This window comes from Seriola dumerili, unplaced genomic scaffold (assembly GCF_002260705.1).
Source record: "Seriola dumerili isolate Sdu_G_001 unplaced genomic scaffold, Sdu_1.0 BDQW01000267.1, whole genome shotgun sequence".
Taxonomy (NCBI): domain Eukaryota; kingdom Metazoa; phylum Chordata; class Actinopteri; order Carangiformes; family Carangidae; genus Seriola; species Seriola dumerili.
The window spans coordinates 2150372-2177401 of record NW_019174522.1 but is presented as its reverse complement, the minus strand read 5'-3'; the positions used below and the strand labels follow the sequence as shown (position 1 = coordinate 2177401).

The 27030-nt window shown below is 39.7% G+C and overlaps 2 protein-coding genes across 3 annotated transcripts in view; both read left to right on the top strand.

The window, feature by feature from the left end:
- Window positions 1-7283: 7283 nt before the first annotated feature.
- On the top strand, window positions 7284-14341 carry pold4 (DNA polymerase delta 4, accessory subunit). Its single transcript, XM_022757231.1, has 5 exons — window positions 7284-7391; window positions 10097-10214; window positions 10531-10614; window positions 12455-12566; window positions 14186-14341. The coding sequence occupies exons 2-5, from the start codon at window positions 10109-10111 to the stop codon at window positions 14208-14210; spliced, it is 327 nt and encodes a 108-aa protein (XP_022612952.1). The 5' UTR covers window positions 7284-7391; window positions 10097-10108; the 3' UTR covers window positions 14211-14341.
- A 1042-nt stretch (window positions 14342-15383) lies between these two features.
- LOC111230479 (sarcoplasmic/endoplasmic reticulum calcium ATPase 2-like) overlaps window positions 15384-27030 on the top strand; it is a 52012-nt gene continuing 40365 nt past the window's right edge. The window contains exons 1-6 of one of the 2 annotated variants that reach the window (XM_022757230.1): window positions 15384-15389; window positions 15954-15994; window positions 17377-17496; window positions 17690-17707; window positions 17815-17897; window positions 19878-19982. In XM_022757230.1, coding sequence (XP_022612951.1) covers window positions 17379-17496; window positions 17690-17707; window positions 17815-17897; window positions 19878-19982 — 324 coding nt within the window. In that variant the 5' untranslated portion in view covers window positions 15384-15389; window positions 15954-15994; window positions 17377-17378. Of the gene's footprint in view, window positions 15390-15637; window positions 15719-15953; window positions 15995-17376; window positions 17497-17689; window positions 17708-17814; window positions 17898-19877; window positions 19983-27030 lie in introns of those variants that run through there. The other variant, XM_022757229.1, reaches the window with a different exon arrangement.

The following is a 27030-nucleotide window of genomic DNA, read 5'->3' as shown; positions in this document are numbered from 1 at the left end:
TTTTCTTCTCATAGCACCTATAACACCTAGGAACCATATGTGTGTGTGTATATATATATATGTATATATATATAAAACTCTTCTTTTCCATCACTTCCATCCAAGCAATTATTATGTTCATAACCCATACAGGACTTATTTTGCCACACACAGCCGCGGCGTCGATTTGGTCACAGGCCTCCTCCATGGTCTGAATGGGGAGCGTGTTTATGTTCCCACAGCCCTATGTTAAGAAATATGGGACCATAATGTTTCCTTTTGAGAAAAATCTTAGGCCTTGTCCACATTAAATATAAAAATGCACATTCACAATGAAAACGATCTCCATCCACACTAATCGTTTTCAGAATGCTTTGCATCCATGTTCCACGGCGTCTTCACATTTATCCACCTCAGTGATCGTTTTTGTAAAGCATCGTTTTCAGTTTCGGAATTCACCGTTCTAATGTGGACGGAAGGGCTAACCGGATAAATATTACCCGGGTTAGTGTGGACATGGGCTTATGGGAACATATAAGACTGTGGGAAAATAGGGCCTAATTTTCAAAACATTCTTAGAAATGTGGGAACATAGGGCTGTGGGAACATAGGGATGACCCCGTCTGAATGAGGGGTACCTGAGCCTGGGGCCGAAGATCGTAAACACCCCACCACCATGCCGAGAAAAACTCTTCGATTGGGTTTAGAAACGGAGAGTATGGTGGAAGGTATAGTACTGTAAACTGTCGATGGTGTTGAAACCAGTTCTGGACCAGAGCAGAGCGGTGGAATGACACATTGTTCCAGATGACAATATACTGCATCTGGTGCATTTGGTTTACTGCTGTGACGATGTTGTGCAATCGGTCCAAAAATGTGAGAATGTGAGGTGTGTTGTAAGGGCCCATATTGGCATAATGGAGGAGGACCCCATTCTGTGTAATGGCAGCGCAAAGGGTAATGTTACCACCACGTTGCCCTGGGACATTGATTATAGGCCTGTGGCCAATGATATTTCTGCCTCTCCTTCTTGATTCTGTGAGGTTAAACCCTGCCTCATCTATGTATATGAATTCATGCGGGATTTCCTGCGCATCCATCTGTAAAACTCTCTGAAATACAGTGAAAGACAAGATTATGTAGTTTAGCATTGATCTAGTATACAGTAAATTTACATGTAAAAAGGTTACGTGTGCAGTATGCAACATCACAGTGCTAAAGTGAACAATACATACCTCCACATACTCATGACGCAGCTGTTTGATCCTCTCTGAATTCCACTCCAAGGGCACTCGATACAGTTGTTTCATTTGAACCTGATGTCTTTTCAGGATGTATGCCAGTGTTGACAGAGAGACCTGATGGATATAATTGAAAATGGCATAGTCACCGATAATGTTGGCTTGAATTTATCTGAGCCTGATAGCATTATTGGCCAGAACCATGTTTATGATCTCTCTCTCTTGTTCTTGCGTGAATATTGGTGCCCTTCCTCCTTGTTGTACTCGACCCTCAATCCTATGTAGAAAAAAATACATGTAACCTACTGTAAAATGTTACAGGAAGGGGTATCAAAAGTGCTTATATGGTGCATACAATAAGCAGCTGATTACTATAACTGTAGACAGATTTTTTTTTTTTTTACGACCTTTTACGACCTTCCCGCATGCATGTAGTCTTCTCCAAAAACTCCATGAACCTCAGATCCTCCCTTGACATTTCCTGCTTCTCCTCCAATAACTTCTCATTGAAATTTTGATTGTACTGAGAGACCAACAGCTCCTCTAGTTTGACGATGGATATCCTATTGGCATAGACGATTGAGCAGTTTCTCTGACAACAACTATTGCCCCTCAAAGGACCGTTGATGACCCACCCCAAGAGTCCTCACGGCGTAAGATATAATATCTTTCAGATAGTACCATTCTTCAATATTTCGCTGAGTAGGGATGTTGTGCTTTGAGACAGGGATTGTTTCCTGTTTAAATGTATCTGGGAGCTCCATAAACTGATTATCGTCCAATTTGGACACCTCCAGTCCTTTAAGGATTTGGCTTTCACCAACCTTTTCTTGGCCCATGGTGTGCAGCAGAATTTTGGTCTTTATACCCTGTGGATTCAGCTTCTTCATCAAACGGTTGGTACAAAAGGTTGCTGTACTTCCAGGGTCTAAGAAGGCATAGGTCTGCAGCACCTTATCTCCTTTCTTAGATTTCAGCTGTACTTGCACAATAGAAAGGGTGCGGTCTTGGTCTCCGGCCCCAGTAAGACCACATGCTTGAAGAGAGACAAATGCACTATTGACTTGTGTTTCCTGTGATTTAATCACTTTGTTATGGACGTGCAGTTGGATTTTTTAGATTACATTCAACACAGGTCAGGACGATATTTGCATTCCTTGCTCATGTGGCCAACCTTCAAGCATCCAAAACACATTCCTTTTCCTCTCAGGAATTCAATTTTCTCCCTTGAACATCTGAATAAAGGATGTAATTCTTCACAATAAAGACAGGATTCTGAGGACAATTCCGTAGATGCTTTGGGCTGCTTTGGCATCTTGTGGACTGTGGGCTTAATAGTTACAGTATGGTTGGTAGCTGCAATGGTTGTTGCAAAGCTGCTTCCTTTGCTGTTACTTCTAGGTAGCAGTTTGCTCCTACTTACAGCCTTTATTAATCTGCTTGGTCGTGCATCTGATATATCACCAACAAGTGGATGAGACAGGATCTTAACTAGATTCTCCAGAAAGTTTACCATATCTGGGAATGTAGCCCTGTTGCCTCGTCGTTCTTGTATCTCACAGGCTTTAGACTGCCATCTTTCCCGCAACTTGTATGGCCACTTCATAACAATATGCCTCATGGATGGAATATTCATCTCCTCCATGTATTGTATTTCTGTCATAGCGTTGCAGCAACCTCTTAGAAATAATGCAAATTCCTGCAGCGCTGCTTTAATAACAGACCATCCAAATGCTTTATCCATACATGCTGTTGCAATTCTGTGTTCATTGCCAAAATGATCTTTCAAAAGACATTTTGCCCCTTTGATATCCTTGCTCTGGTGTCATATGTAAGGAGCTTTGCACCAGCTCTCTGGGCTGCCCCCTGGTGTATTGTTCCAAGAAATATAAACAGTCTTGATAATTGCTGGTTCTCTCCTCAATACAATGCTCAAAAGTCCTAATAAAGGAAATGCACTGCAATGGATCACCATCAAATACAGTTATGTTTCTTTGTGGTAAAGTAGATGACATGTCTGAAATGGTCCAGTACGTGGGGTTTGCTTGTGAGGTTACATGATGTGTACTTGCGTATTCACTTTTGGATTCCCATTGTGTGTAGATAAAACCTGTGACACCTTTGAGCCTTGATCTGAAGTTGGGTTGCTCCCTTTGGGCACAAACTCATTTGCATTTGGATTGAATTCAAGTCTTTGCTCCTTAAGTCCTTTGCTGACATAGGAATTCATTCCATTTGAATGGGCTTTTCCCCCAATATCACTGCCTTCCAGCACAGACAGTCTTGCAGCAGCAGCAGCTATTTGTGTATCAAGCTCCAGTTGCTCCTTTATTTTCCTCATCTTGTTTCTTTCTTGTCTGAGTTTCTCCTCCTGTGCCTCTAATTCATGTCTCCTTTGCAAGTGCTTTCTCTGCCTTTGCTTTTACACGTGCAGATGAAATACTAGAAGCAGATGACATATAGACTTCTTCTGCTTGACCTTTGACTAGACAGACTGTCTTCAGGATTAATATCATCTTGATTTGATTCAGCATTTTTGTCTTCATCATCATGATCATTTACATTTTCACCATGATCATCATTTAAAATTCCATTTTCCTTCAACAATGTTACATACATCATTGCCAGCCTTTTTTGAATGAAATCATGCTTCCTGCTTTCTCTGCTCCTCCTCAGGTAGAGGTAATTCAGTGAGCAATGTGTTATGAAGTTCGGAGGAACTCTGGCAAAGCCTTTGAACTTTTTTATATTTTGTTGCACAACAGAGACATTTTCCTTAGAAGACAAGAGAGGTGATTTTTTTTTCAATTTGCTTTCCTGTCGGAAATTGCCACTCCTTTCCTTTTGAAGTCTTTCGATTATGATTGAGATTCCTTTCAGAGTAGGTTTTATTGTTCTTTTTTCACTGACATCACATTGCATTTCTGTGGACTCAGTATCAACAGTAACATGGTGCATATCATTCATTTTCCACAAATCTGTATTGTTATTTTAAGAGAAGATGTTTGCGCTATATTGAGGGCTTGTGCACAACTTGTGCGCTTTCAACTTGTCCAAACAACACATTCGTAGACACATGAGCGATAATCTCTTCCTTTCTGTTTTCATGAGTCAATTGACAGTCAGTACAGCTGATAAGGCCTTTAATGCAACACACCATAATCCTCAAAGCGGCCCACTGCCGCATACACAAGGCATCACCGCTTCCAACAGGCGATCACACATCAATACAGGTGTATGCACTCACTGGGGATGTCCTTTGATTTATGTTAATCGGTATCAGCGATCGTTACTTTGCATCGCTGCAGGCTTAAGTGTGTGTGCTCCAAGTGATGTCTGCTGTCCAGGTGAGATCAGGGTTTTTACCTAATGTGGTGACTATCCTGACCTGATTTTAGCCACCCAGCTGGGTGTGGGAGAAGACCTTGGTCTAACACGCTTCCAAGAATGGAGGTCCAGACAATGTTTACTGTTAGATTAAGTTCTCATTTATTAAAGAGTTCGGTTAACTGTATTTTCTATTGCTAAAGATATAGAATTGAATCCTGTGTCTTGCGTGTAAGCGGTAAAAACCGTGCGATCTCCCCGTCACCCATGCCTGATTAACTGGTCTGTTGCACCTCTAGCGTTAACACCATAATTTAGAATTTGCTCTCGTTGAAATGGGGCACCAGTCCTCTGGTAGCACAACAATATAACTTCATTGATAAATTTATCAATCTCATATCAGAAGACATGACTTCTTGATTCAATGGATCTCCAGTCTCTACGCCAAAAGAATACAACAGGACAACAACTGGGTGTAAATAAAGGAGTTTATTAACCAAACTACTATCTACAGAGTAAATGCAAGGTGTAATAATCATAAAGATGAAAATAATAATGAAATGAGCAGTGTGATGAGTTGGCAATAGTGGGAGAGAATATGTTATGGCTATACACTATGGCTGTACAGCTAATGATCACTACGTCTACGAATGAGATTTGGTAATTAAATATTACTATATTTCGACATCAACCCAGTCATGAGCAGAATGTTAAGACCGGTTTACTGTGAGGTGCGCTGTAGCTGAAGACCCTTGGCTGGAACCCAGGTGGCTATCGTTGCCGTGGTAACCCTGGAGACACGGGATCTAGGTGGATTCTCCTGGAGGCCGTGTCCAGTTATCACGGTGACAGATTCTGACAGCGGTTCAGCTCTGGTGGAGTTTGCCAGGAGACTCTCTGTCTCGGGCACTCTTGATTTCTGCTCGGCTTCTCTGCAGGTGGTCGTGCAGATGTTATCTGCCGGCATCTCTTGCGGGTTGATGCGAAATAAACTCTAAGGCACTTCACTTTGGCTGGATAACCTTAGAGGAGACTGGCATTGACCAGATGACTCTAAACTGTCAAAAATCTTCAAAAAGGAAAACTTGATAATAATTAAAAGTTACAAAATTACTCTGAGGCACTTCTGTTGTTTTGGTTCAGTTGGTCTCGACTTGGCTTATAAAAATAAACACGTGGCAAAGAAAGAATAAAGGACGCGGACAAAATGATTAAGTGCAAAAATGGCTAAGAGCCATGAGTTTGTGGCTAGCAGCTTAGAGCTAAGAGCCGGGCTGTTGGAGCCTGGACTACAGCGCTAACAGAGCTGTTGGTAAGAGCAATGTGCGAATTGATCATGACTGTTTTATCCCCTGGGGGCTGGCGCACATTTCAGGGGCGTCACCCATCTTCTCCTGTGTTTCAACTTGGAGAAGAGAGTAATTTTTCACGGAACTTTTGAATAGTTTAATTCTACTGCTTACCTATAAACTCGCACATCTGTCTTCCACCATGACGATAAAACATTAAATGAAATAACATATAAACCAAATTGCACTAATAATTACAGACAGGAGTAATACAAGTGTGGATTTCATATTACATCCTTCAAACCTGGAATCAATCATAATACAAGTGGTTAACTGATCAAGCAACAATATAAACATTTCCTAACGCTAATAGTCTATAAATGTGGATTACACAGCAGTTCTGTAATGATGTCATGTAGTGTGTGTTACCTTGTGTGAAGGATGCTGACAGTATGGTCACATGAAGGACATTGGTTTAAAGTCTACATGTTACATTTCAAACATTCTATAGGATAGAAGTTTGGGATTGAACTATTACATAGAAACATCTCAAGATATTTAATTATACATTCTTCCTCAGATCTGTGTCTGTGAAGAGAGTTCTGCTGGTCACTACCCAGGATTGGAATGTGGGTTGTAGTTTATGACTCTTATCTAGAGAGGGACAGAGGAAGGGAGGTTGGTGTGTGTGTATGTGTGTGTGTGTGTGTGTGTTCATACATGGCACAGAGAGGCCAGGATTCACACCTTAGTGATAATCAGTCCTTTTGGTGTTACTTGTCCTTTGTAAGAAACAATCAAATATCATTAGACAGAGTCTTATTGTTACAAACTGGAGATTTTGCCTATGTTCTCCGGTTGCCTGGTGTCCATTGGTTGATCCTCTGGAGTTGACCCTTTGACCCTTGGTCTGATTCTGTGTCTCTCAGACATGCTAAAAGCATGGACTGTTTGTGAGAGAAAGGTCCTTTGTCTCTGTCTCCTATCAATTTGATAGTTTGATGTTGGGAAGAGTAACAAAGTGTCAATTGTGGGTCCATAACTCTGCATGTCCTTACAATGAACTTCTTTAATGGCTTGTGACTGATGCCAGGCCAGGTATGTACAGTATGTTTGTGTCTTCATGTTCCCCTGTGCTTTTTTTCTTTTAAAAGAATTTATCTTTTCACATTTTGATTAATTTTATTTTCACCTGTTGTACTAATATCATTCATATTCTGGTTTTTATGTGCTGTTGTATAACCCAAATTACTGAACATTTCCTTTAATCAATAAAATGATGAAAAAAATTAAATTAAATAAAAAAAACATGTAAAATTATTGTGTTGAGTGTATTACAATGCTGTACCGCTGATCTGTAATATGCAGAGTGAACGGCAGGTGGCAGCAGCACAGGAGTGAAATGGTTTTGACTGTACCAGAAGAAGAAGAAGAAGAAAAAGAAGGCGAAGAAGAAGAAGAGAGAGGAGGGGGAAGGTTTCGTCATTGTTTTGCTGGTTTTGCTGCAGAACAGCACGAATTGATCTGACAGAGCTCTGATAGTGTGTTTAACAAGGTAGGTTCAAGAGACTGACAAAATATTAATGTTAAACAACCTCGAACATTTTGTCTGTGTTGTATCCATCTGATTATCCCTGTAGCTCCGATAAACACAGCGGCTCTTCGGTCTGTTGTGAGCTTGTGAGTGGGTGAAGCCGTCTGCAATGTCCGGACGATGACAGATGATTGTAAAGTTGTAACAACTTAATACTTCCGGAACCAAACCTTCAGAAGGTGAAACCTGACGGAAATATGTCGTTTTTGTTATGTGTGGTTACATGATATTTATGACTGTATTAACACTTTCTAATAGAACTGAAAGTCTTCAGTCAAATGACAGTAGTTTTATTTTGAAAGTTAAAACCAGAAGTGATTTGGCATGTGCCCAGACATGTTCAGCTATAAATGAGATGAATGTGAATATTTTAAATGTTATCAGTTGATTATATCAGTTAATTATCACTCTATAGACTGAGTACTATGGAAGCACGAATAAGTGAAGCGGTGGGGGACTTGAATCACATGACTTGAGACTTGCTGGACCAACACTGATAAAAGACTTGACATGACCTTGAATTGGTTTCATGATTTGAGACTTGACTTAGACTTGAGACACATGACTTGAAAAGATTTGAGTTTTTTATTAATGACATATTCACATTTTTTCTAGATATTGAGAAGTTACATTTTGTTTTTGAAACATGAAACACATGATTTCTAGTGCATCACCCACAAACCTGGCAACCTACCAGGATGCAGCAGACCGGCTGAGGCCAACACACAAACCAGCTCTCATGGGGAGGGGCTAATATTTGTATAGCATGAGGGCAGAGAGCAGAGCACAGTGCAGGTTCCTCATAGAGATGTAGAGTAATAGTAATAACTAGAATGACACTCAGTAGAGTTTACACTTCCACCAAGGCCAAACAACCCTACACATTAAAGAAAATGATGCTGGACCCGTCCCTTTAACGAGATCTGCTCTTAAATGTAATGAGTACTTCCTGGGGGGGGTGGGGGGGTGGCTCAGCCCAACCACACAGTGCTGCAATCACAGCCGGGTTTGCCTACCCTCCCCTTTCCCCTCCTCTTTCCTCCAAGCAGAGGTTTTGAAGTTGGGCGTACAGATTTTTAGTTAAACTTTTCATGAACTCTGTCTTTAACTGATTTGCAATTTTAACAGTTCATCATTTCCTCACACTCATCAGCATTTCTCAATGAGTTTGTACAGGCTTCCTTTGTATCCACACATGTTTCACAACTAGACGTTTTCTCATTGTGTTGATGCATTTCTCATCTGACTCATAAAAACAGTTTGTTCCTTCATCAGATATAATCACAGTCCTGTCATGCAGCATCAGTGTCGCTTTAAACTTTCTTCAAATATATATGATAGAGCAAGCTCAGTCTCACACACACACACACACACGTATATATATATATACTATATGCGGTGTGAATCTACTGTACTATAATTGATGCTTTGTTCTAAGTTTGATTGCATAATCTTGTTTGTCTTTTTTCTGATTGATAGTTCCATGCTTATCGTGGAATGCCTTCCTTTATGGTTTCCTCAGTTACAGCAGTTATATTCTGTGAATTTACTGATAGTTCTTTACAACTGCTTTTACACATTTTCTGAACTAATTTTTTTAAAACTCTTCACACAAATCCATAAATTGCAAGTCCCACAAATGTGCTGCAAAATGAAACACTGCACTGACAATATCATACAGTAAAACATCTAAAAATCAAGTATTTGCATTGAATTCCAAACACTTGTTTCATTGTAGTATTGTTTTGCATACACCATGTTCTAAATCTAAAGCTCTTCTGTCTAAAGGCTTGGATATACATTTCCATACAGTGTTGTAAAGTGACAGGACAGTGATCTGTTGAGAGGTTGGAATATAGACAGTAAAATAAACACCAATGCAAGGTTTAAACAGAATGTAGTTATTTTTCCAACATGTTAGTGTTGTAACTGTAATACTACAGTGTGTCTGAACATTTTTACTCTGTAATTTTGCACTTCTCGTTTTCTAAAGTCAGTCAGGTTTTTATCAAAACATCAAAACAGGCATCAAGGTCTGAAGCTCTGTGAAAAGGTTTATTTCATTAGTGACAATGTTGAAGTGATTGACTGACTTTGCATGTTTGGACATGTGAACTAGGTTTAGAGGCTTTTGCACAGGTGATTTAGTGTTCTGAGAGATGCAATAACTGTTTTGAGAACAGTATTAAGAGTGGTAAGAATAATGTTTCTGATGAGTGAATTGCATCAAAGTGATTCAGAAAAACTGTAAAATGAGGAAACAGGAGCTGATCATCAGAGTTTCATATAACTGGACTTGTCTCATTTGATTCCTGCCACGGTAACTTGAGACTTGAAGTTTAAGACTTGTAACTTACTCCCACCTCTGGTTTAAATGAATTTGAATGATTTAGTTTAGTTACTTAAAGAGTAAACAGCTGTAATCTCCACACGTTAAGATTATAAATGAGGTTAAATCAGGGCTTTGGCAGAGGGAGCGAGTGGAGCTGCAACTGACAATTTGAAAGAAAATAATGTAATAAAGTAACTACGCTCTCATCTCTACAATCTTCCTCATTATTGTACATCAGACATAGCTGAGCACTGACCGCTGCTGGTCTGACGGATGTGAGTAGTGGTTATTTAGGCTGTTAAACCCATGACCAACGTATGTGTGTCTGTTCCAGATTATAGTCAACATGACCACCAAGCACCGACTGATAACTGATTCATTCAAGGTGGTGAAGAAAGCAAAGAGGGGGGGGCGGCGAGAGAAGAGACCTACTTCTCCTCCGCCACAGAAAGGTGAAGAGCATGTGTTTTTATGTTTTTTTTTATGTGTTTTTGTGTGTATTTAATCCAGATCTCAGTCAGCATCTGCAGATTGTGAAAAAAGCTAAAATATATTTTTCATACTCTGGTCTTGACTTCAGTTCCACGTAGCATTGAAAAGTTTTTTTGTTGTTTTTGTTTCACTGATAACTTTGTAAATTTGCCCAATAAAATTAAAGACGTCCCAATGTATGATATTATTGAATTTTAAACAAGAAAAAAAAAAAGAATAGATTTTTGATGTAACTTTGTCGTGTAGTTATGACTGTGAATCTTTTTGCTGATCTAGAGGCTGAGACTGAGACGGTCAGAGAGGAGGAGCTGCAGAAGCTCAGACAGTTTGATCTGGACTGGAGATTTGGGCCCTGCACAGGTAACACACACACACACACACACACACACACACACACAAACACACAAAATTATGTACTGACATAAAGTGATGTGAACTGAAATATAATAAATATGAATGTATTATAAATCTTCCCAGCAACTCAGTCATAAGTAATTTAAAAGATGCCATTGTCCATATGATCATTTAAGTTTTATATGAAAATAGGAATAAAATGAGGAGCAGTTTTGCCCAGTGCAGATGGACTAAGCTGTGCATGATGAATAGAACAAAGGCTGACAGTGTCCACAGTTCAAGAGTAGATCCTGAAAATACCATAAAGGGGACATACTGTATTATGAAAAACTCAACTTCAGTGTTGACTTTGTGCACATAAATCTGCTCACAAGTGTGTGTAGACTCATTAATTGGGCATTTTGAGATAATCAGCCAACGCCTGCACTCACACTGCAGACACATCTGCAGTTTCACCGTTCTACAATAAAAATACGTTGAACTTTTACCTCAGTGTTTGGTCGTTTCCCCTCCTGCGACGTGGTTTAGAAACTGCTACTCGTCCTCTGAGACCATGACAGGACAGCCTTCTTGTGTTCTTTAACAAATACTGTATCTGAGATAAAGTTGCCTTTCTATCTGTCAGGGAACTGAGCTTGATGTATTGATCTCCTGATGGTGTGGTCTGCTTTGGATACGACTGATCCAGTGTCTGCACAGTGTTCAGTCGATGCTCTGCCCCCTGTAGAAACCTTTAGTCTGGACATGACCTGACTCTGAGAAAATGCCCCTCTTTGCTTTTTTGCTTAGAACAAATTTTTTGACTACTGACACTTTCACTTAGTTCTGATGCCATTTCCCTCCATCACAATGCTACTTACTGAATGACAGATTTAAAAAACACATACGATAAATTCAGACTTGGTGTGCAAAGGCCTTTACTGCTTGTTTCCAGCCTCAACAGGTCAGCTGTCAGCTAACTGCTCAGTGTACAATATACTGGGCAGGTGGCTAACAGTTTAGCTAACAATATTGATCTTACATTCACTGGGTGGCCAGAAGAACAACTGAAAACAAATGAATGCTAATGTGGCTCTGAGTCTGAAACTGTTTGCCAATATGTTGACCATGTGATAATATGTCAGATGTTGTGCTTATAGCTGCGTATGCTGCCCTCAAGTGGCCAAAAGACATGTACACATGCAGCTTGAATGATGTCTAAGAGGACGGCTGATAGTTCTTGGGCATGTTTGCCATTGTTGACAGAAGCCTGAAGTGAAAAAGATCAACTGAACTCCTGTAAAATGTTGATGCCTCATTAATCTGTGGGTGAGACCACAGACATTATATCCATGCTTTTTTAAGGCCTAGAAATATTGGAAGTGTTGGGGCCACTCTTTTTAAGAAAGGTAGAGTTGGTCCAAAAATAGGTTTTAAAGCTCCATATAGTCTAAAGGTAGATGTCCATGTGTTGGTTGATTATATAGCAGGGCTAGGCTCTATATTATTACTGTGAAAGTATCAAAGTGCTCAGTCCACAGAGAAATGCACACAGCCTGTATTCAGAAACTGAGCCTTAAAACCAACTGTTGGGACTTCTGGAACAAAGCAGTCACAGCCCTCAGCCACGCCCCAAGCCCCACCCACCTGGACCCACCATACAGCTCGCCGACTTGTTGTTACTGGAGCTCCAGAGAGAAGCTTGAGCGAGGAGATGTAAAACTATACAGAGATTGATTTTTGTTCTTAAAACCACAAATATATCTTCTCATGGATCAACACTTCAAATAAAACACAGAAGAAGAAAATATTGAGCTTCAATCACAGAAAACAGTGAGTCATGTATCATATTTTCCCTCTCTCTCAGGTATTACCAGGCTGCAGAGATGGGAGAGAGCAAAGCTTCATGGTCTGAACCCACCTGAGGAGATCAGATACCTGCTGCTGCAAACACACACTGACCCCGACTATAAGCTCAGGTAACACACACACACACACACACACACACACACACACACACACACACACACACACACACACACACAGAGTTTTCTTGTCTGTGGCCTAAATTCAGTGTCTACTTGTCTGATGGAACAGATCCACTCTTGTTTGAATCCGTCCAGCTGTCTACACAGGCCTCATACTGTCCGCCTTCAAACACCACCTGAAGCACATTTTCTATTTTGCTCTGTTTAATGTGCAGAATCACATTAACTGTGTTTTGGCCTCTGAGCACATTCAAAGCACAAGTGACCTACACTCAACACCGCGCCTGAACGCATCCTGTGTAGGCCAGTGTGAGCTTCAATACACAGTGTTCTAAAAAATTATTGTTATTATTGATCAATAATAATTCAGTCAACTGCACACTACAACAGTGGTAACCTAGTTAAAGAATGTTGTAGGTTTTGACTGTAGCTGGACTTTAATTAAGGTCGTCCTTCGCTATCCAGTCAAGCTGCAATATGGAGTTGGGTTGTGTGCTGCATCCAACCGGACAGCGCTGTGTTGCCCAGATGGGTTGCGCGCTATGTGCAGCTAGATAGGCGGCATCTTGTTTGGGTAAGCTTTTGAATCATATGGCATCCCATAAATGACAGGCACACAGGGAGGGCCAGATGATGACACAATGGGGCCAAGAAAAACTAGTGCTGACCGATAAATCATATTTCTCTCCATCTTGTGCAATAAACACATTGCACAAGATGTAGAGAAACGTGATGAATTAGAAAAAAAAAATGTTTTATTTACATGCACCATGCATTCACACAGGTTCATCAGGTGCAGCACCTGAATCAAATGAATTGGAAAAAAAATATGTTTAATGTTCTCTTCTTCATTCAGCTTCACTCACTGTTTTCATATCAGGAATATTATTTAATATATTGACATTTTACATTTGTTTCCATAGTGATATTATTGAGTTTATTTATTGTTTATCATTGCTGCTCCAGAAACTTTAAAAAAAAAAATTTTAATCCTGTTGAAGATTTTATTCTTTTAAAAGGGTTAGCTACTGAATAAGCTGTACTGTATTGATGAGATAAATATAACATTACATAGCTACACCTGATAAGAGAACCCACACTGTCTCACTGCTGCAGCCTCAACATGAGCCTCCATTATATTATATTGTATGTTCTGTATTTCTTATGGTCATTCATATTTCTCCTTAAAATTTCTGTGTCCACTAAGAGAAGATGTATGGTATTTTATAAAAGATGATGGTAATTTTATTTTGTACATGTAGTATCTGTGGTTATCACATGACGGATCAATAGGCTCTATATAAGTAAATTGGAAAAATCTGCAATGTCAACCCTGGCGCATACATAATTAAATATAAACGATAATGATGTCCTCCAAGCTCATAAGCTAAGATACAAGTTAGACACCTTGAAATCAAGCTCCCACACATGCTGCATATTACTATCAGGAACATCATTATTCAGTAGTGAATATATCAAGCTGCTTAAAAAAAAGATGTCAGCATTTGATTTGGGCAAATGTTATATAGTGTTGACAAATGTAGATATTCTACCCAAACTTCTGCAGACAGAATAATAGTAATACAGCTGATGTGCTCTTTGTCTTTCAGCCTGTGGAGCGAATATCCTTTGTGAGGAAGTGATCGTAAAGAGGGGAAAAGAACACCCCCCCATCAAAAGTCAACTCAAGTTTCTTTATATGTCAACATTTTCAATGATGTAACAATTCAAATCTTTTGACCATTTGAAACTCCAGAAAAAAAAAATTATATATATATATATGGGAGGGAGAAACCAAAGCAACAGAGAGGGGATACCTCTCTCAGCATGGAGACTGAAGAATGACACAACAGCCACGTTTTTTTTTTCTCACAGTTGAACTTTGTTGTCTTCTACACACTAAGTTTTATTAATGATTTTAATAAAAAAACAAAACAAACACTGTCCTGTTCTGTCTTATAAAGGTTATTGCTGACAAAATGTGAATGTACACATTCACAAATTGTTGCTCCCCTCTTGTATATAGCGTGTGGTCTTCCCACACTGACATACATTTGCCTCAGTCTTTTTATAACTGACCTAACCTACACTCTCCCTCTTCATTTTACACTCAACCCCCTAAGATAGTGAGTGAGCGGGTGTGTTTGCAGTACAGCCAACAGAACAGAAACATCCATAGTACCTGAAAGGTCAGGGTTAGCCAGTTTTAGCGGTTAAGGTTATAGCAATGAAGATATCAATATACTTATTGGAATATATTTCCAAAAACAATAACACACATACATGCTCAGGACTTCTTTTAACATGTAGGTCTCTCCTCATACACTGTATTTCCTTTGAGAATGCTCTTGAAAAAGAGAATGTACTATTCACTGTTAATTTACTATGCTTGTACACTTCACTGAGTTATACTAGTTGTGTTTTGCCAGTTGGAAGGCGAGTATTACACTATAAACGTATTATCCCGCCTCCAGCGTCATTCGATTGGCTTGCAATATCGTCACTCACTCACAGCCCGACGCTGATTGGTTCGCGTGTTGATCACTTGAGCGACGGCAGACGCATCTCCCGCTGATTGATCAGGAACTAGGTGACTTGGATCAGAGGCGGGGTGGTTTTGCAGCAAAGCCTCCAGTGGGCAGGACTTCGGAGGATTCTACACGCTCATTCGCAATTCTCAATCTACTGCGTCAGTCTGGCTCCTCGACCTCTCATTGGACTATTCTTGGCTGCCGTGGGCTTTTGCTTTGCCAAATGCCGTTAGGCACGTTCATTACGGGGCAGCAGCATCATAAAGGGGAAGAATTATCCAGGGTAACACCGGAAGTTAGACGACTTTTATATAAAATAAAAGCCTGTTGGATGAAATACAGCTGGCCGTTTCTAGTCGGTTGTGCAGTACTTAAGGACATTTCTAAAATATCATGAAACAGTCGATGTCATGAAATATACATTTACACGTTATCATGCCATGCAGCATTTCTTAAGGAGAAGTCTTTATTTTGCAAGTTAAAAACGGATGTTGTAGTTTTTGATCGTCTAACTTGATGTGATTGGATGCTGCATCTTGTCGCCTGAGTATTACTGACCCGTAGACACTACTGGAGCTGGGGATAAAGAGTAATAACAACCACATTATACGGGTAAATTAGTCTTGAACCATATTTAGGAAACATTTGCATTAAATAATCCTTTTTTTTGATAGACAATATTTTTACCTTTCGGAAATCATACTGCTTCAATGGAAATATCGTCCGGACGATTTTTCACTCAGTATAACTAGCTTGTAAAAGATAATTTTCATAATAATTATTTTTTTATCCTTTTCCATCTAAAACGCATGGTGCTGTAATATATCCTGACTTGCTTTAACTGTAGAGACAGTGGAGAGACGACACACGGGCAGACCCACCGCTCTGGTAAGCAACCTGTTCATCTCTGGAGGATTAACGTTAGAACATACCGCTAGCTGTGCGGCTAGCTAGTCATCCGTGTAGCTCACTACCTAACTGCTAGCTTAGTTTGGTTACAAGGCTTTTGCCAATTATGATTCGTCACTTGTCGTTTGACATATGGTTTATCGTATTAGCGTACATGTCAAATCGCTGTCAAACCTCATCAGTCATATGAGCAACATGTCTCTGACTGTTTGCCGTTATGTCATCCATTTAACCCGGGATTTAGGCGAGGCCACTCGTATTTACAATTAAAGTATGTAACGCTGCATATTTCGTGTGGGCAAATGTGTCAGCACGGGGCGGTTGGTCCGTTTTGTATTTCGCAGATGCGGAAAGTGGCGTCAGTGATTTTTAGGGCGGTCATGTAGAGTTAATTACCTCAAACACAGGCCTTCTTCATATAACCTGACTGAAGGCCTTTACGAATCAGGCCTTTACGAAGATATTGTTGTGACAAATCCCGCATAGACAATCTATTAAATAAAGTTAAAAGTTTTTGAATTATCATAGCCTACACGGACATAGCGGCACAAGGATCATGGGAACAACGGGCTATTGCTTAAATGAAAACTAGTTGGTGCATTGGATGTGCACCGGTTTGACCAGCGGGACTTGGTTGTTTGTAAAAAGCCTTAAGTCTTGTTCAAGGAGTCACTTCCCATCCGGCAAAAGGCAAGAGAGCGTTACATTGACAGATTTTTTAATGGAGTTTTGAGGCCAAATAGAGAAGCACAGCCCAAAAACACTGAATAGAAATAAATATTGTCCAGTGTGATGCAACACAGGGAGATATTTTTGTCAGCACCAGCTGACACCTTATGGATAGTAAGTCATGTCTCCTGGGCCTGTTGGTCTCTGCGGGCTCCAGTTTGTGTGGTTGCTTGGCTGTACCTACAGTGCATTTAATTCCCCAGCCGAATAATGCAGCTACAGTGTGTAGTTGTCACTGCAGATACCTAGACAGTACCACATTCAAGAAGCAGGTTACCTTTCAGATGTTGAAACTACTGAAATACTGTCTTTTATTAAAAATCAAAGTAGTTTCAGTCTGTGTGCTCCATCCCTGATATGATAAATTGGATAAACAAGAACACTGTAATTTCAGAAACATCGTGAAAATAGTCAAATTTCAAGCAAAAAACATTTGCTCTTTTGCCCCTTCAATCCAGAATATCTTTATTAACGCCATATTACCTTCCTGTACTTTTAGCCTGATGGCTTATTGAATTGACCTGTTTTTTCTCTCCCGAGGTTAGTGGAATAAAAGTCTGAACTTTAGTACTGAAAAAGCTTATTGTTGATGTTGATATTGCCTTGTCTTCTTTCCCCTCCTCCCTTTTCAGTGATGGATAATGCTCATACTAAGACGGTAGAGGAGGTTTTGGGCTTCTTCTGTGTGAATGAATCCACAGGATTGAGCTGTGAGCAGCTGAAGAAAAATAGGGAGAGATGGGGACCCAATGGTAGGTTTATTTGTTTTTTATTTAACACTTACAACAGTAAAAGTCTGTGCAATGAATGTCATCCATGTTGAAAATGTGCAGAATGAAAATAACTTCTCTACACTGTAATTGTAATTTATAAAATAAGTAAAACAAAGTATCAGTGGTGATGATGATAATTTTTTTTCTTTTTCTCCTTCATCTTTACTCACAGAATTACCAGCTGAAGAAGGTGAGCTATCTATCTATCTATCTATCTATCTATCTATCTATCTATCTATCTATCTATCTATCTATCTATCTATCTATCACATTGTGTTTCTTGGTGTCCCTGTGCAGGGAAATCCCTTTGGGAGCTAGTCCTGGAGCAGTTTGAGGATCTGTTGGTGCGAATCCTGCTGCTGGCTGCCTGCATCTCCTTTGTAAGGAAACACAACTGTATGCAAACCACAAGCAAAACACACGCACAACACTTATACACAAGTAGTCACAATCATTGCTAACAGCTGATATATTTGTGTGAACTGACATATGAGTTTAACCCATCTGTATAGACACCAGAGATGGGGACTCGAGTTTAAGTTGCACACACAGAGACTTGAGACTCAACTCAGACTCCAGGTTTGGGTTATGTGTTTATTGTTTGTTTATTTGTTGGCAGGGTTAGGCAGAGCTCTGTCCACTGAGCACATTTTCTAGTTTTTATGTTTTTGACACGTTAACATTAAGACTCTTTATAGACAAAGGCGTGATGGTGATGATGATGATTATGATGATGCAGTACATGTTTTGAATTCCTTAGATATTGTAATGTAATGCACTAAGTAGACTGTATGGAGCAGCAGATGATAGAATGCTCATTACAAACATAAGATACAGGCTACCTCCAGACGAACATTTTAGCTCCGTATCAGAAACAATCTCCGCCCATACAAACACCTGAAAACGCATACATGTTTGACTATTCACTTACAGTGAGTCTTCTTTGCAGTTGATTGGTTGCAGAAAATAGGGCTGCCACTAATGACTGTTTTTCCAAATTTATTAACTATTTTACCGATTAGTCAATTAATCTAAACAAATAATTTTCCTCCAGAAAATCTAAATGATACTCTGGCATGATCAATAAGGCCAGATTCATACCTAAACATTTTCTTAAACACTTATTCAATGTAAATTCTCAGGCAGAAGCAGATGACTTCATGTCTTTATGACAGTATTTATCAGCTACAAGGACAAAAGATATTAAAAAGCTTTGTTTACTAATGAACAGACAACACTTACATGAAATAATCCTTCACATGTTTGTGACTGATCTCACCATGTGCCATAAAAAATAATATTCACATTTAACACTGGTTAAACAAGACTTAGAGTGAAGGGATTTGAACTGTGCTCGTCCTCCCAAAGTCAGACACTAACCAGCTGATTCTATCTTTATCTTATCCATACACTTATTGATCCAGCTCAGATTATTACTTCTAATAGTATACTATCTGATTTGTCTCAGCCAGTTTATCACTTTACAACAATCTGCCACATTTTAAGATTCATGATAAACTAAGATAATCTCACATACAGACAGCTTTCCTTTAGCTTTTCATGACAGTTCGCTGTTAGCTTAACCAGCGCCATGTTGTTGTGTAAAAGACACAAAACAGGTGAAAATATCTCTTTTCTGTTTGTTGTTTGTTTAACAGGGGATTGGATAAAGTTCGTATTGGCCTTTTACTTTTTATTGCTCTTACAGTAAAGTTCAGTGATAGTTGTGTCAGCTCCAGTAATCTTCAGTTCTCTTTACTTCACCTGGTTCTATGTCCATGTAGCCTTTCTGCTCTGGTGTTCACTATGTGTGTGTGTGTGTGTGTGTGTGTGTGTGTGTGTGTACCCGTAGCCACACCTCTCCCAGAGAGCAGAGGACAGAGGAGCAGTGCAACCATAAATGATAAATAGAAAATAAATATATAGATATATGGCGGTTAACAGTGACTGGCAGCTTCAAATAAATCAATGTATGGGAAATGATTTGTGGACTTAATATATTGAAGAGAAAATGAGAGAGGAGAAAAGAGAGAAAATAATTCAAACAAGGAACAGCAAAGACAGCTTTAGCATGAAAATAGAGATTATAACAGCAGCTGCTAGCAAATACAACAAAGTCAGTAACACTGTAATTCATTATGATGTTGTATTCACCACTGGTAGTGCAGGCTGATGAGACCCAATCAGGTCTACATCATCGTTTCCAAAGGTCTTAATTTCTGTCCATCCAGACTACAACACAACCCAGTTTTCAACAAAGTTCAAACAAAGTTTTCAAAATAAAATGGGTCCAGCAACACAGTAACACACTGCACACAAATCATCAACCTTCTCTCTGTCTTCTCTTTTGTCTCTCATAGACCCTGGCTTGGTTTGAAGAAGGGGAGGGAACGATCACTGCATTTGTTGAACCCTTTGTTATCCTCCTCATCCTCATCGCCAACGCTATTGTTGGAGTATGGCAGGTAAAGATTTTTCCATTTCCATTCAGTTTCACTTTGATTCGATTCAATCCTTCATGATCCAGTTACATTAGATAAACACTGATGTTACTTCTCACACTTAAATTTCTTCTACATTCAACAAATGAGCAATACTGTTGTTTTTTTGAATAGTTCTTGTGTAAAGTCACATTAGAGGCTAAATTGCAAAAACATTCCCCGGCTGTAAAAAGGCTTATTTTCCTTGGAAAATAATCATCAATATCAACATCAATCAACATCAATTTTCTTTGGATCTGCATTAAAATCCTGCAACATTCACAGGTGAATCATCATTGTGCATATTTTGAAAAGAAATGCTGTTCCATACAGCTGCACAGCTACCACTGTCAGTGACACATTCTTCAACTTAAGACTGGTATCGACGCAGAGCCTACTCCGTTGTGAGCATTTATACTTGTGCACTGGTGTCGCTCTGCAATGCCACGTCAAAATGGCAATTGAGACTGAGCAGGTGGTGTTGGAGTTGGAGCTGAAAAATGTTGAACAACAGTCTCTTTTACTGAGATTACTGCAACGCAGAAAAGAGAAAAGGCGTTGGAGGAGAAGGTGTGTACAACCCCTGAACTGACTGAGGCAGAGGGAGGGTGAATCACAGGTGCTGCACCGACCGTACCTATGGTGTCAATTCAATGCAGAAGTGTAAATTTAAATACAGAAATCCACTTCACTCTGAGCACAGACAGGACAGGAAGTGAAAGATGCTCAATAATCCATCTGCACTGTTTGTGTTTACAAGACATCAGTCTGAAATCTGTGGACAGCTGTTAGCTAGTGTTAGCTCCCTGACATAGGCAGACTGAATAAACTAGAGTCCATACACTGTTCAGTCTTCATATGTTGTAGATAGAGGTGATGGGCTCTATATCGCTCTATACCAGTGTCTGGGTCTGTGCCTGTTTGGTCATGTCCTGGCACCAAACCAGTGTGACTGCATTGATGTGGGAGAGAGACATGGCTTTCTTGCCTTACTTGGCAGACACACACACACACACACACACACACACACACACAGACACACAAACACACAAACACACAAGCAAACACACCTCAAGAATCGAAACACACCTCTCAGTTGTGGCCTTTTTATGCCAGAGGGATATTGTTTTCGGGGTGCCCTTCTGTCCTATTCTTGTGGACGTGATATCTCAGTAACACCTTCACAGAACTTCGTGTAATTGGGCATAAAACATTTACTAGGACTCAAGGATAAAGTGATCTCACAAAACATGGTTTTGGCCAAGACAGGAGTGTCATCCAAACATCAGACCTCCTGTTCTGTGTGAGGAGACAGCTGCTCACAATAACTCCTCTGTGTCGTTGATTATGATTTGACAGAGGGGCAGAGCCTGACTCTGCACATGTAGCATAGACTGTATATAAAAATGGACGTCGACTCCAGGTGTAGAAAATGAAGCCAATGCGGAAGTGCCTTAAACTTGCATCCTATCGAATGACCATCAGGGGCAACACCACTGGTTGCAAAAAGAAGTACGATTGTATTGAAGTCTATGGGTAAATGACCTTACTTGTCACTTGATTTATTACCTCAGTAAACGTTTTTATTATGTGTTTATGGTCTGAATCACTAGTTTGAAGTTTCCTTCAATACAACATGATCATTTTTCAAATTAATGTCCTATCTAAAAGAAAATAGACGTTAAAGCAGAGTGGTTTTAGGGCGTGGCTACTGCCTGATTGACACACAGGGGGACCTGCCTGTTAATCCGGATATGAGGTCAGAGCGATGTGTCAGACATTTGACTTGTCATTGTGTTTTCAGTTCAAAGTTAGCCCTAACATGTTTGCCTGAAAATGTCTTGTTCGGGGTTCAGTTGTTCTAAAAGACACTTGGAGGAGTCGGCGGTTCAATTTTTTCCGGTAATTACATTTTGTTTTAAGCCAATTTCTTTGCTAGCCAAAATTAGCATCCCTGTTAATATCACAGTTCAGGTGAAGATGCACCTTGCTAACCAAACTAGCCAGCTAGTGCTATCATTAGCTGATAACTTAGCAATTGCTATGCTAACGCTACCTGGCCCCGCTGGGCTGACCTGGGTTAGCCCATGGAGGTGTTCAGTCAAAGCCCAATAAAAAGGTACATTTAATCAACATTAATCTAACGACGTTTGGTTTGTGTTTCTCACGCATATGACCCAGTTTAAGTGATCTATATCGGTGTAATGCACAGCGTTAATGTTAGTTATGTAGCGTGAATACCACAATTTGAAGTTTGCTCTCATTAAAGAATGGGGCACCAGTCCTCAGGGAGGACAATTTGATTAAATAAAGATTATTCTGATCAATCTCACATCCAAAGTTGTGATTTCTTGATTACAGGGATCTCCGATCTTCACTTCAAAGAAACACAGGGCAACGACTGGGTCACGTTGATAATATTTATTATCTAACTAAACACAGGAGTAATACAATGAACAATGATAATTAACATGAATCTATAACTAACAATACCTATATCTATCAGCTTAACTAGCAGTGATTAGGGCGATGGTGAAAGAGAATGAATTTGATTATGTGTATAGCATTTATTCGTAACGGTGGAATTTATTAGGTCGGAACTAGGATTATTCCGACATCAACCCAGTTCGGAGCAAAGGATGGAGTTGCCTACTTTGAGTTGCGGCGCACTGTTGAGATCCTGGCTGGAGCCCTGGAGTTAGGTTGCTAGGCGACGGGGACGCCACGCTCCAAGTGGGTTTCTCTCAGAGATGACAGTCGTTGCCAAGGGGAACAGGCTCTGCCGATGTCTCGGTGGGTCAGCGTCGGCGCAGTCTGCCAGCAGACTTTCTTCCGTAGGCACTCTCGAGATCTGGTCAGCCGGTCCTGGTGAGGCGTGTAGCCGGAGGGCCGGAGGTTGACGACGGAATAAGCTCTAGTATTTAATTTACTTTGCCAGCTAAGTTGGAAGGAATTGGTGTTGGCCAAACGACACAAAACCTTCAAGTTATCGAAAAAGAAAACGATGAGATTGCTTATACACACCTGTGTGTGATTCAATTTATAAGGCTTGGCTTGCTGAAATAGTAAAACAAAAATTGCGCACAAAAGTATAAGAAAAATTTGAAGACAAAGAACACGAGGTTGGTACCTAGTAAAGTTTAGGCTAGAAACACGTGAGCTAGTGCGCAAGACGAAACGTAAGAGACTAAGAGTACAAGTAAGAGTAAGAGTTGCAAGAATAAGAGAGAGAGAATAAGAGAGAGCGTCCTCGAGGGTTCTGCTGTTTTATCCTCGGGGTGTGTGTAGCCGGGGGGGGGGCCTCGACAGTTGTCCCCACCCCTTAAGTTTTCCTTCCCTTTCTTTGTTTCAAATGAAGAAAGGGGGAAATAAAACCTTAAGTTATTTTGTTAAATTTGATTCTACGCGCAAGTGTTGCGTATTCTACTCCCACCATGGCCCATTCATTTTGACGATGGCCTATACCAACTACCTAGCTACGGTTTGGAATATATTAAATAAACTTATATATCATCATCACACTAATGGTACACATAGAATATATTGACTAACAATAAGATAACGATTTGTAACCACACAAATATATAGCTAAGGCTACAACATGAAATAGAAATATCAAAATGAGGTATTAGGCTGTACATCAGTTAATTCCCTAGAGGAAAAAGGGGTCCAGAGTGGACTTTAGATGGCAGTAGGAACGTGGAGGATATTTACATTAGAACTGATAAAACATATCTCAGCCTCCCTTTGGGCTACAGAAATGAACTTTGGATCATACTTTATGGAAATCTTTCCAGAGTAATACTGCATGGATTACCTGGTGATAGGACATTCAGTTCAATGACATTTCAATCAGGCTTTATAAATGTGGAATAGTTCATCAATTCGGCTTGGAATGTAGGATGGTTTATGGCGGGGGTCTGTGGTTCCTCATGAGACCCCCCTTTGGGTAAGAAAGGGTGTTAAAGATGAGAGTGTTGTTTTCTCTTGTGAGAGAGAAATGAGTCAAGATTGTGAATCCTGATGGTTTAGCACCTTGATGGGCTAAATGTTCCTTTTCATGTTATTTGATAAGAGGTGGCACCCACCTATCAATCCTAGATGAGTGTCAGGGATGCAACATGAATTCAGTGTCAGTCTGTGGGGGAGAGTTGTGGTTGTCTCCCATTTGTTGCAGGAGTGTTGGTTCAGGATGAGTTCCATGACCTAGCCATAAATTCCGATGGTATCTTTAAAAGCTAGTCTATTGGTGAGGGGAACTAATTTCGTCCCTGTGTTCTATCCAAGTGATAGTTTGATGATGGGAAAGTGGACATGGGAGGCTCTCCATATACTCCAGAGCACCCCAGTGTCTTTACCATAAATCTTGAACGCCTGGTCACTGGCGTCCACCAGTGTCCGCTACAGTTAATACATTGTCCATCAAGACGTTGTGATAGTTCAACTTAAGATAACGTGACATATGCAAAATGTGTAGAAAAATATGTCATATAGAGGATTGTTCTTTTAATACTCAAACCAGTCCTCAACTGAAGCAGACATTCATGCACCTATCCTGACAGCTGATAGATATTTGTGATTAACTGTGATCCACCACATCTTAACTCAAGTGTTTGTCTTTTATTGTCATTTGAAAGGTTTCCACACTGTGAAAACTAAGTGACCACTGCCAACAGAAGGTGGACCTCATGTATGAAGTTGCCCATTTGTTTCCATTCATCTGGTTGTAGAGAAAGGAGACTGCATGGACATCCTTAGTTCTCAAATGGGCTGTGATGATGATGCTAGGAAACCACTCCCAGTTCAGCTTCCTCTAATGATATGACAGACTTAGTGTTGATTAGTTTGTTTATTATTCTCTGTCTTCAGTATTCACAGGTTCAGTTTCTTACCTGCAACTTCATTTCTGCTGTTGGTGACAGGCGATGGTAGCAATACTTAATAGCAATACAGAATTTATAAATATTAAACTGTGATTAAGTGATGGATCAACTCAAGCCCTGTCACACTGGAAACGTATAAAATAATGTAATAAATGATAAATTTACAATCAACTGTAACTATTTAAAATAAAAATAATAAATAATACAGTTGTGGATGAAGTTAAAGCTGAATTTCACAGTCATATGTTAAATTTGTATAATAAAAAGAGGTAGTTGAATCAACAGTGCAACAGAATTTTTAATAGCAAGTATAATAATTTTTCATCATGAGTCCTAATGTGTGAGACAGTTAATATTTATTCGCTCCAGTAACAATCTCCCTGTAAGTAAGTGATGCTGTTGGAACAGCACACTGATATTTACTATAATGGCTGAGGATTATGAAATATGAACATGAATATGAAATATTAAGTCCACTGTAAATATTGCTTCTTAATAAATATAACAGCGCATATCGGAGAATATATGCGCTGATACGGATATATCTGTGATAAGCCAATATTGGCTGAAAAAATTGGCCTACCGATAAATCAGCCGGGCTCTAATTTAAATCTCAGGTCTCAGTCCAGATCCAACAGTTAATGCTGTCCTGTAGATTCCAAGTTTAACAGTAAAGTCATGGAGTATCGAGTCAACAGTATAAGTCGTGTAAAACAGTTTATTACAGCGGGTTCTCAGTTTAACACTTGTAGTCATGTTCATTAATATTTGCAGTTGTGTGCAGAAGGAAACGAGTTTGATCAGTGACACCACAAACTGATCCATCCTATATGCTGTGAACAAATGACACGTCAGAATGAGTACTTTTAAAACAAGTTGCAGGGTAGTGTCAGGACACACGACAAAGCATCATGTCAGTGGATGAAGTTCATACTCTCTGCTCACTTCACTCTCTGCTGGCTCAGCTCAGACTCCTTCATTAATTGTTTAAATCTTTTGATTAGACTCTGGGATTTAATGTTCACTCACTGGCAAACTATATTTTATATTTGCTTGTTTAAATATATTTTTATTTTTGTTCCTTTGGGTAAAATGATCTGATACTGTGCAAGTAATAAACAAAAAATAGAAGAGGAGAATGTTGGAGTTTAAGTTAATTTGCCTGTGATCTAATTGTTTGATAAATTTTAACTAGCCCGGTCGATGTTCCAGCAGCTGCTGCACCTGCATATGTAACAGGGTTCAGTCTGTCATTTTTCAACTTAGCACTTACTTTCTCTTTCAGATTGGATCTACATTAATATATTAATATTTACAGATCTTCATTTAACAGTCACACACTCACATGGGGGATACAAACTCGGTCTGACTTGGTCCTAGGTAATGGTCTTTATATAGTTGTATCGTTACCTTGGTAATTATGAAATATAAAATAACATCATAAAAATATAAAAATCACATAAATATGTACACATGCAACAAACAAAGATAAAATTACTGATAAATAGATATAATAACCATTTAAAGCTCAAATGATGTTTTTAATGTCACATTCTAGAAACACATTACACATACATCAGCCACACGTGGTTGATGGAGATGAATTTTTCTCTCTTTCATAGTCCTAAGCCTCTCTTCCTCCATTGCTGCTTCTAAAGAGGAAGAGAGGAGCTGATGCATGTGGTCATTACTGAAGCTGATTCTGTATCTCTCAGCTTGGCCTTGTTGGACCTAGTTTGCACCAAACCAGCAACAAAAAATAACCTTTTTGTGCTCGTTGTAATAACTCATAGTCGACATTTTACACAGCTCTAACTGAACCACTTAAAACAAGTAACCACTGCATACACACAGCGTTCAGCACAGGCGCAGAGATCAGCGTCGATATCGGATCATTCAAATAAAAATCTGCATAATCGCTGCTTTTCAGCATGAAATCAAGACGATTAGATTAACAACATGATGACTGTGAAAGTAATCAGTAAGAGTCATGCCGTTGCTTGATTGTTGAAGTGACTTTTATTGACAGATGCCCTCAGCACCAATCCAGCATCAATGCTCAAAACCACAACTTTTTTTACTCAAAAAAATTGCCCCTCTATAAGCAGTGATTGGTCAGAAACAACCGCCTCGGGGGGTCACGTAACCCT

Excerpts from the sequence above, each read along its gene's own strand:
- pold4 (XM_022757231.1), top strand. The coding sequence starts at position 10,109 with ATGACCACCAAGCACCGACTGATAACTGATTCATTCAAGGTGGTGAAG. Across the intron at positions 10,615-12,454 it reads GAGATTTGGGCCCTGCACAG|GTATTACCAGGCTGCAGAGA; the intron begins GTAACACACACA and ends CCTCTCTCTCAG. Across the intron at positions 12,567-14,185 it reads GACCCCGACTATAAGCTCAG|CCTGTGGAGCGAATATCCTT; the intron begins GTAACACACACA and ends TTTGTCTTTCAG.